General features: G+C 47.2%; 1 protein-coding gene across 4 annotated transcripts in view; it reads right to left on the bottom strand.

Annotated features, from left to right (window-relative positions):
• The window catches only part of Farp1 (FERM, ARH/RhoGEF and pleckstrin domain protein 1), a 246828-nt gene that overhangs the window by 17477 nt on the left and 218689 nt on the right, over positions 1-10662 (bottom strand). For 3 of the 4 annotated variants that reach the window (XM_028771320.1, XM_028771329.1, XM_028771337.1), the window contains exons 14-16: positions 9204-9391; positions 8055-8144; positions 6729-6862 (exon numbers count right to left, since the gene is read on the bottom strand). In XM_028771320.1, the coding sequence (XP_028627153.1) occupies positions 6729-6862; positions 8055-8144; positions 9204-9391 (412 nt within the window). The remainder of the gene's footprint in view (positions 1-6728; positions 6863-8054; positions 8145-9203; positions 9392-10662) is intronic. The other variant, XM_028771347.1, reaches the window with a different exon arrangement.

Here is a 10662-nt window from a genome sequence, read left to right as displayed (position 1 = left end):
GTATACAATGTGTACACATCGAGTCAATGTATACAATGTGTACACATAGAGACAATGTATACAATGTGTACACATAGAGACAATGTATACAATGTGTACACATAGAGTCAATGTATACAATGTGTACACATAGAGACAATGTATACAATGTGTACACATAGAGTCAATGTATACAATGTGTACACATAGAGACAAATACCATGCATTTTGGGAGGCTTTCTGGTCCTGAATGAACACTTGGACCAGTGTGAACTGGTCAGTCGCTTGACAGCAGACAGACCAGGAAGGAAGGAGAAAGAAAAGGACACAAAAGCAACCAATCACCAGCAGGCGAAGCCAGCTCACAGTAAGGCTCCCTGGGCTGGAGGCTCCTATCCCAGCAGCCCTCACAGGAGACAGAGAGATGCTGCAGGAGCAGGTAGGCAAAGCCTGTCAGAATCAGCAGTCCTTGGCTCTCCTGCTCAAAACCCAACCTACGTTCAACACAAGATCCACCCAGAACCTAAAAAGAGGTGTCTCATAGCATGCCAGTGGCCTGTCCACACGCCTCCCAGACCTCCAGCTAGGGCACATGAGGACTAGCTCTGCGGACCAGCTTGGAGACTCACTCTGTGTGAGTAACCCAGTGTAGATCTAAGCATGTTCATAACCCCAGCCTGGCCCCTCTCTTGTAACAAAAGGTCTACAATAAGGAACAAGCTTCCTGCCTCAGCCTTTGGACTGATGGTGCCTCGGCTGGAGAGGGTGAAGGCACTACTGTCAATCGTGATGGGACCCACACATGAAGGAGTATGACCAACTCCTGAAAGCTAACCTCTGACCTCCATCGGTAGACTATGCTGTGTGTATCTGTACACACACAGAATTTTTAAAGTACTTTTTTTAAAAAAAATCAACTGAACTCACGGTATTCAAAGGAGCGTTCTGTAATGATGAAAAAGTTCTTTTAAATCTGTTACCCATGATATCAGCCATTTCCACAGAACAGGTGGTTAAGAGATACTGAGATGCTAAATATAACTCCTTGTTTGCGTAGCTCAGCATGGCTAGGGGTACCAGGGGACACGTCTGCATGTGAGTGTCTTAGAGGACATGCCTGAATGTGCATGTCTTACTCGGTTGTCCTTTTACTTCCACAGTTATCTTGGGTACTGACAAAATAGCAGGAACATCAGAGTCTTTAGGTGTGAGCCACCCCTGTCAGGAGAGCAGGGGATGGGGTACAAGCATGTGCACACATGTGCAAGTGTGAACAGGATCATTCAACATGGACTATAGGGGAAGTTGTTTGCTTCTTTTGAGACAGGGTGAGGAGCAAAAGCAGCCACTCTGGGACTGACAGCCTCTCTGCTGAGGAGCTGTGTGGGGTACACCCAAAGGCCTGTGGGATGGCTGTCTGCTATAGAGAAGGCAGGAACGCAGCCTAGCCAGCCCACAGCCGTGGGAAGGGGTTCCTTTGTAAAGCCATCCTGAGCAGGCCTTATATTCAGTCTGAGGTCAGAGGAAGAGAACAAGTTTAACCTCAAAGCTGTCACCTCAGAGAGTGCAGCATCTGGGATGATGGCCAGGGACACCTGAGGGAGGTGCAGAAAGGTCTGCTTGCTCCTCCGAGCTACTGAGAACTAGCCCTTCTCACCCCTGCCTACTGATCAGGCAGACAGAAACAGGAGAGGAAGGCTCTCGGTAATGAGGGGTAGGGTGTTCAGTGTTCAGAAGGAGTATCAAAAGTATTCAGTATTCAGATCAAAACCCAGTGTTGCGCTGCCTAACACATCCTAAGCTTTGTGAGGGTGAGGGAAAGGAATTAGAGACAACATATAGATGGCTCAGACAGGGCAAGGGGAGCCAGCTTGCAGGCACCTCAGTACCAAGAGCATGAGGGGAGGCAGCACGCAGGCAGGGGCAGTGCCATAAGCAAGGAAGGTGCTGTTCTTTCCTCCTCTGGCCCTGCAGGCCCCTGCGACATTCTTTCTTTTGTGAAAGTGTCACAAACACATCACAGCCTTTCCTAATGGAGACTGTCTGCACACTTGGAGAATCTGTCTCTGGACAGGTTCTCTGTCTACCTTGGAGGTGGGGTAGCTGTGTGTGACATTTTGCAAGTCATCTCAGACATGAAATTTCAAAGTTGGGTGGAATATCCACACATCCCAGGGGGAGTCTTGGTCGCTTTCTCTGAGTGTGTTTGAACAGCTGAGTAAACAGGCCTTTGATTTCAAATGGAAAAGGCATTTCAGCCATGTCTCAGAACTCATCAAACCACTTACTGTTTTGAGGAAGGTGTACGTTGGCTTTGGCTAGCCTGACGCAGCCCTCAGGCCTTCATCTTGTGCTTGGGTGTGTTTGCATGGCACAGAGGGACAAGAGTGTTAACAGACTGGGGGTGGGTGAAAAATTCCAGAAAACCTCCTGATGTGAGCTCTGTCCTGGGCTTTCCCACCGTTGACAGGTCTACAGTCCCCTGTGGGCCTGCCAAGGGGAAAACCACACATGCACCAAATCTGAGGAACTTCTGATGCAGAGAAATTTTTCTAATTTTTTTTTCTTTTAACAGTGATAACTGAAAACAGCAATGGACTGGGCATGGTGGCACCTGATTTAATCCCAGTACTCTGAAGGCAGAGGCAGGGGGGATTCCCTGTAAGTTTCAGGGCAAGCCAGCCTGATCTAACAGAGCAAGTTCCATGAAAAAAAGAGAACCAAAACAAAACCAAATCAAAACAGAAGAAAACCATCAAAGCCTGAAAATGGCAAGGAATAAAATCTACATTGTGACAACAGAACACAACACTGTTGCTTTGTTTCCATGAGAGACAAAGAAAGTTCAACTAGAGGGGAGAGAGCGAGGCCTGCACAGGAAATCTATCATGTCAGCAAATCTGAGAGTATTTCAAATCCAGTTAACATTTTAGAAAGCTTAGGTTGGGCTGGGAGATGGTTTAAAGTCAGTGGCTGCCAAGCCTGAAGTTTAATTCCCAGGGCCCCTTTATTTATTTTTTTTTTAAGCTGGACGTGGCTGCTTATGTCTGCCCATCCCAGCATGTCTGTGGCCATATGGGAGGTGCAGGCAGCAGAATCACCCAGAAACGTGTAGGCTAGTCAGCCCAGAGTGTGCAACAGAAACATGAGACCCCATTGCAGCAAGATGGAAGGCAAGAACCAACCCCCCAAAGTTATCCTCTGATCTGCACACACCCACCCTGGCCGGAACCCAACCATACCCACACATCACACATATCTACAAAATAAAATAAAAAAAAAATCCCAACCCATCAGCTTTCCTCCTTCCTGTGTGGGGCATAGTACGCGGAGCTGGTTGTCAACACTTGATCTTTAAATGTATGAAACAGTCCTATGAGGAGAGTCTTCGGACTCACGGTTTACAGGTGAGCGAGTACCACTCAGCCACGGACAGCTGGATGTCTACCTAGGGGAGCTTCAAGAGATGCCAGGGCTTCGTCTGTGTGTGCTACCAAAGTGTTTTACAACAGCCGTTTGTTTCTGAACTACCTTAATTAGCATGAGCTAACCTGTGTGTTTCCCATAATACATAAAGGCATAAACCTTTACCTAAACTGTCTATCTGTCTGTCTGTCTGTCTATAACTGTGCAAACTCTCTTCTTAATAAACTTGACTGTGACCTATTATTCTCACTGATATTCTCATGGTTGCCTGCTTTATGGAGGCATTACTGTTCCATGTCCTCCAAAGCCAGGCTAGAAGCAGGGTTCTGTGCTTCCCCCGGACACTGAACCCTCCTTTGCAGACTCTTGGCCTAGTACCATCTGTGAGCAAAGCCCAACACACAGGGTCACTTATTACATCGGCCAGCTTCTTGATGCCACCACACCATAGTCTGTTTCCTTCATGCATGAACTTGTCATGCTTGTACACAGAATGAAGAAGTGCAATTCAATTCACTCTGTGAAACGCAAACCAAAGAATCCTAGGATCAGTATTTACCATTTACTGGGTAGAGCTGTTCCCCAGAAGCAGTTACCCCAAGAAGTACCAGAGAAATAAAAATTTCAGCATCTCAACCACAAAGTCCAAACTAAACAGGGTTGACAAGAGCCTAGCAATCTGCATTTTTCAAATCCCTCCATGGCCTTCAAGTATGGCCAGGGATGGAGTTTGCACCACGGAGAACTACTTTCTGGAATGGACAGGCGCCCTCTGCTGGAGAGACCTAGAGTTGCAGTTACTCCCCACTAAGGAGTGCTCTGCTAGGCTTTATTGGAAACTCACTCCTATGGCTCAACTCTGTCCTCTGGTACAAAATGGACAACAGCTCACCAATCTCAGAGGACTGGCCTACGGGTACCAGAAAAGCATGTCATGTGTTCGAGGCTAAGGTCCCTTTATTTTTCCAGTCATCTCACTTTGAATGGCATACGACCTTATTCCTTCATTCCAAATGGGAGCCTCAGGTTGAATAATTTGGCTTCAGACTGACAGCAATCCTCCTGCCTCCATGGGATTCAACAACACTGAAGGACACATAGCTCCCTTTGGAAGCCTTTCACTTAAACTCAGCTCCTGCTAGAATGGGCCATCGGTATCCCCATGTCCCCATCCTCAGCAAGGCTGGGGCCTGGTAAGTAAACCCTGCCAACCCCTCCCCCCAAGGGAAGGCCATTTTACACACTGATGCACTTAGGGTTCATGCTGGCACTGCGAAGCGGTCTCACACATCAGGCATGGGGTTCTGCTTTTCTATTAAAGTGATATTCGACGGCCTTAGTTGGAACTGCCAGAGATAACAGCCTCAGAGCAGGCTCCTTCAGGACCTCACTGTCACTAAATGTCCCCCTCCCAACCACTTCCAATCAGAAAGCAAGGAGGGCACAGCACACACATCCACTGCTGCAAGAGCATAGGAGTAATCCTTTGCTATTTTCTCCCACATTTTCGAATGCATATCTGGTAGACAATCAACCCCCCAATGTGTGTGACCACTGTGAGTTCCAATGGCCTTAAAAAGGCCTATAATCTTTTTATATAAAAGGTTCTATCTTAGGTGAAGTTACATCAGATTTTCCATTCCACAGTAAACAAAATGTTTCCATTTTTTAAAAAATACTGTCACCTTCACCCCTACCTCAAGGCTTTATTTGGTATGTAACAGAGAGACTTAGGTATTGTTTTTAACCACTCCTTCCGTTGATGGATATTTAGATCACGCGAATGTTTTAGTTCTGTGTTGGATGTCTTTGCTCATGTCATTTCATGATACTAGAATATATCCTTATAGGTCAGCAGTTAAGAGTACTTGCTGGACAGCCATGGGGACTGAAGTTCAGATCCCAATACCCAGGTAATGTCAGGTTGGTTCTTACATGCTTCTAACTCCCAGCTCCAAGGGACCTGCCACTGTCTCTGGCTTCCATCTGCTGACAGGTGAGCACACCTGTACACACACATGCACATACACTCATGGAAGCATGTGTCTGAGCACGTGTGTGCGTGCGTGCGTGCACACACACACACACACACACACACAAATAAAACAAATATTTTACAAAATTATATCCTGGGCTATTAAGATGGGTAAAGACGCTCGCTTTCCATGCAAGTTTGGTGACCTGAGTTTGATCTCCAGAGCCACATAAAGGTGACAGGTGTAGGAGGAGCTAAGGTGGGAGGAGTCAGGAGAGGAAGAGGAGGAGTTGGAAGAGGAAGAGAAAGAAGGAAGAGGAGAAGCTAGAGAGGGCAGAGATGTAGAAGGATGGAGAACCACACAGGTATGGAGAGCACTCGTGGGGAACAACTTAGAAACTTATAATTAGGTTAGCTAATTGGGATACAACTCTCTTTGTTATTAATCTTGTCATTAATCATTATCAAACATATAAAGCCTTTGATTCATCTATAAGAATTAGAGTCTCATTCTCTTACTGGGCCCGCATGGATGGCGGAATGGTCTGGGCAATGCCCAGCCTTGTGGAGACAGCGTGGAAGATTGGCAGAGCCATCTCTCACGCTGGCATCTAGTGGGTGGCAGGGCTGGAGTTTCTGGTGGGCCAGTTCTAGCTGCTGCACACATGTGGCCTCTGGCCATGGAACATGATGGCTGAGCTAGGCAGAGCTGCTGCAGCTTAGATAGTCAGCTTGACCAGTGGCCGATTTTTTAAATAATTACTACAACAGACAGGAGTGACCAATCAAGAGTTATCTCTGAATCACATGCACAAGGTAGCATGTTTATCCACAGATACCATGTACATAGACTGCAATAATAAAACATATTTATATCCTTATGATAAGGTAAAACTGTGTGCATATGTGTTGCATAGATTTTATATTTTCAAAATACTCTTTTAAACCTGTTAGATGAAATACAGCATTTTATCTGTGTATATATGTACACATATAAAATATATATATACACACACATATGATGTATATGTCGCTTCACAATAACTACTGTAAAACAAGCAGCAGTGAAATGTTACTTCACAAACACTTCCTATCCCTCTACTTACTGTCCCACAGTCCCCGAGAAGCAAGTATCTTTACTTTAAAATAGCCATGTAATTAGCATAAGAAAATGCATTTTGAAGAGTCCTCAGACAAAGGCAAAGACCCACACAGTATTTCATTGGAAAATATTTTAAGGTTGGCTTGCCTTAGACGTTTAGCTCTTTTGCTTGTACAGGACAACTCAAGATTGGACAGGGACGGTGACATGAGGGTGTGGACGAAAACACCAATGGACTGTACTCACCACAGGGCAAGCCGTTGCTCAATTTCCTTCAGAAAATTAGTATGGAACTTGTGCAAAGGTTCAAAATTCGGGAATATGAGACTTTTCAAGGCTTCGGGCATGGAGTCCTCTTTGCTGACTGTGCTCTGAAACCACTGGGAAAGAGAGGGACAAGTCAGAGGTGACTGTGCCCAGAGACCACTGGGGATGGACAGGGACAAGGCAGAGGGACGTATGTGGAGGCAGCAGGAGGCCATGCACTTTCCCATGGGGGTCTGAGCGTTTCAGAGCTGTCAAGGGCAGAGGCCAGCTTTCCTGCTCTCCTCTTCCCACACCATAGGGAAAAGTGCCTATCTCTATATGGTTGCTCTCTCAAATGGTCCCCCATGGCTATGGTTGTTCTCTCAAATGGTTCCCCATGGCTATGGTTGCTTCTCTCAAATGGTTCCCCCTGACTATGGTTGCTCTCTCAAATGGTTCTCCATGGATATGGTTGCTCTCTCAAATGTTTCCCCATGGCTATGGCTGCTCTCTCAAATGGTTCCCCCTGACTATGGTTGCTCTCTCAAATGGTTCCCCATGGCTTATTCAAGCCAGAACCGATCTCCTCAGGGAGGAACTACTTGAACCCAGGCCTCATCCAGGAAAGCTCAGCAGGGAGTAGTGAGTTCAGGATGGTGGGCTAGCCTTCGCTTCATCCCTTCAGGAGCTGTCCCCCCTACCCTTCATAAAATGCTAGGCATGAAGATGGCACAGCAGCTGCTGTTACCAACGTGAGTGGGAGCTGCGTCCCAGGGTTTGCAGAGCATCAAACACAAACCTCATCCCAACAGTGCGGGGCTCCCTCATCACTGGCTATATTCTTTCTCAAAATCGTGGGGTCAAAGTCCCCTGGGAAGCCCTCCGACCCCTCTCCCTCTGCCACTGTGCTTTTAGACTGGACAGGCCTGATGACATCAGTCAAAGGCAGTCAGTGGTACTTTCCCCACCATGGCACAACTTACTATAGAGATAACCTGAGGTCTCCCTCAAGGAAACAGAAGCAGTTACATCCGATGATGAGCAGAATGTTCTGGATCAGTGCCCAGAGACAGTAGACTTTAATTTTCATTTTCTCGGCTTTAGAAACATCTTTCCCTTGCACTTAAAAACCACAATCATAATTTCTTAAAGAGAACATTCCAAAATAAATACACCATTGACATTGACTGTCATAACCCAGGATCAGGATCGGTAATCCTTACAATTACAGTCAGAGAGCCTAACATTTACACAACCCCAGTTTCGAGGCAGCAGGTGAACATTAGGTTAACTACACTCATAGAAGGTAGGAAAAGCTGCACGCACCGAAGCGATGACCTCAAGATCCTTCAGGTACGTGCGTTCTGTGGTGGAGACTTCCTTAGCAATGTAGTACGCCTTGTCGGTTGGGAATCTCTGCAAAATCCACAAGAGAACCAGACATAGCAATCACATTTGAGTGGTAGCCTCTGAGATATGCCCTGGTCACAAGACAGTAATTTCCTGATAGGCTCCTTCCTAATAGATAAAACCTTTTGTTGGCTACTATCAAATCTAAATAAGCTTATTTCCTGCCTGTGTGCATGTGTGTGCATGTGTGTGCATGTGTGTGCATGTGTGTGCATGTGCATGCCCGTGTGTGCCCGTGTGTGCCCGTGTGCATGTGTGCGCATGTGCATGTGTGTGCACGTGTGTGCACGTGTGTGTTAGGAGGAACAGCTACAAGAGTGGCTTTTGATATGTGAGTGTTACCACCAGCTAGAGGACATAATTAAGGAAGAGTTCTATGATCTTCTAGGAAACAAGGAGATCAGCCTCCTGAGACGTGGTACCGTGGGCTGGCAGAGTTAGCTTCTTGAGATCTTATAAGATGGTATTTACAGTGCCAGTGGCCGGATCAGAAGGAGATAGCGATACAGGTGTCTCAGTTCCCTGGACCGTGGGTGTCAGGTGATGGTAGCAACCCAAAGCAGGCCACCACTGAGGTCTTGCATTTTCCTTAAGCAGTAAGTAAACGGAAGAGCCTTATGCTAACCATTGCATTCACTTTCCACTAGAACTTCTCGTTTCCACCTCGGTATGTACATAAAGGAGCTCTAAAGGGACCCTCTGCAAATGTCTGGGATCCGTGCTCATAGAATACCAGAAGATGAGAATAAAGCGTGCACCGGCAGATGGATGCACACCGCAGCTATCTACACAGTGGATGCAGCCACATGGAAAGGGGAGCACTGAACCATGCCACCTCATGGATGAACCCCACGGAGGGGACACCAGGTGAACGAAGCCAGTCAGAGAGAGACAAAAACAGCCAGCAGTCTGGGTTGGCTGTCAAGGAATGGGGAATTATTAGACAACAGGAAAGGTTTTGTTGGGGAATACACAGAGTGACAGCCGGCCAACATTGCAGTTAGAGCTGGCATGGCTTATGGCATGGTTACTTTACTACACTCCCTCTTCCCCATGCATCTGCACCTTTCGCCGGCCCTCTTCTTCATCGTCGGTCCTCGGGCACGCTTGGTCGTTCAGGAGCGGGCTGATCAGGGGAGAGGCCTGCTTGTTGTCAGGACTCAGGTTGGGAGACAGGGTCACGTTGGCTGGGGCAGCTCCTCCCTGAGAGTTGATGGACAGCTCTGAAAGGTGAGGGCTACCAGTCAGGGAGCCTGTTTGGGGATGAGAAGTTTTAAAAGAAAGAAAAAAGTAATTTCTTCTGTGATTGGAGGGCTGTTTCCAACTTTTACGTTGGTCAGTCTTTAGAACACAGCTGCCGCTGGTGAACAATGCCTTGGTTTCCTAAGGTCCCCGCCCTCCACACCAGCTGCCTCAAGAGTTAGGGTACCCAGACAGAGTCCACCTCACTCAATGCAGCCACGGTTACATGATTAAAAATCAGACGGAGACCTCTGCACAGAAAACAATTATGGGAGTTTAAAAGCATTGCACAATCCTGTATTTCATCTGGTAGCTATCGCCTCTGCTTCTAAAACCCGCTCCAGGAAGACATGGTATCTAGGTCACAGTGAGACAGAGGGAGATGGGGTAGGGGGGTAAAACTAAGCTAGCAGGTGTCTAAGCGGCTGGTGGACTCAGGACAGACTACAACACCTCGTGACAACGGGTCGCAGCTAACAGAGGTCAAGCAGCTAGTCCCCCACTCTACAGAACAGAAGCAAGCTCTGTGTACCTGGTGACGGCAATCCACGTCTGCTACTCTTTGGGACAGAAACACTAGCATTACGGGCAATGGTGGTCATTTAAAAATGCAAGCTGGAGGATCCCATTATCACAGTTCCCCTTCGTGAATCAAAGGCGACAGGCGGTCAGTTAGTCCTCTAGAAAGGATATCACATCACATAACAACAGGAAAACGTGGGTTACCTAGCACAGGCAGCCGCAGACGTTAGACACAGGGCGCTCTCTGCCGACGTGATTTTGCAAGTATCTGTCCTCCAACCCCCTGAGTCTACGCAAGGTGTTTCAAACACACTTCTATGTTGTGTTTAGACCTAATGTATTTATGATTCTGACGCAGAGCAAACATAGGTGAACTGTTTCGATTATAAGGAGAAGTCAGAGCCTGCCCCCATGTTCAGTCCTGATCCTTGCTACCCAGCACGCTGATAAGGCTCTCCGCAGGACAGGTGAAATGGCTTTCCCTATCGTTCCCTTCTTCAGGACGTACAAACCAAGAGGGAATCCCCACCAGTCTCCCCTGCTCCCAGGCTACCCTGTGAGTGGCGTCAACAGCGGAGCGGTGACAAGCCACCTTGTCCAGAAGACAAGAGAAAGCAGCTGCTGTGCCTACGGACACCTCGTCAGTCCAGGGATTCTTGAAAAACAAGATTAGAGCAGCTGAGGGAAGGCTCAGAAGAAGGCTGCGTAAAAAAAAAGAAAGAAAGAAAGAAAGAAAGAAAGAAAGAAAGAAAGAAAGAAA

The sequence above is a fragment of the Grammomys surdaster genome, unplaced genomic scaffold (genome assembly GCF_004785775.1).
Source record: "Grammomys surdaster isolate TR1022 unplaced genomic scaffold, NIH_TR_1.0 65, whole genome shotgun sequence".
Taxonomy (NCBI): Eukaryota; Metazoa; Chordata; class Mammalia; order Rodentia; family Muridae; genus Grammomys; species Grammomys surdaster.
This window is presented reverse-complemented; position numbering and strand designations above follow the sequence as displayed.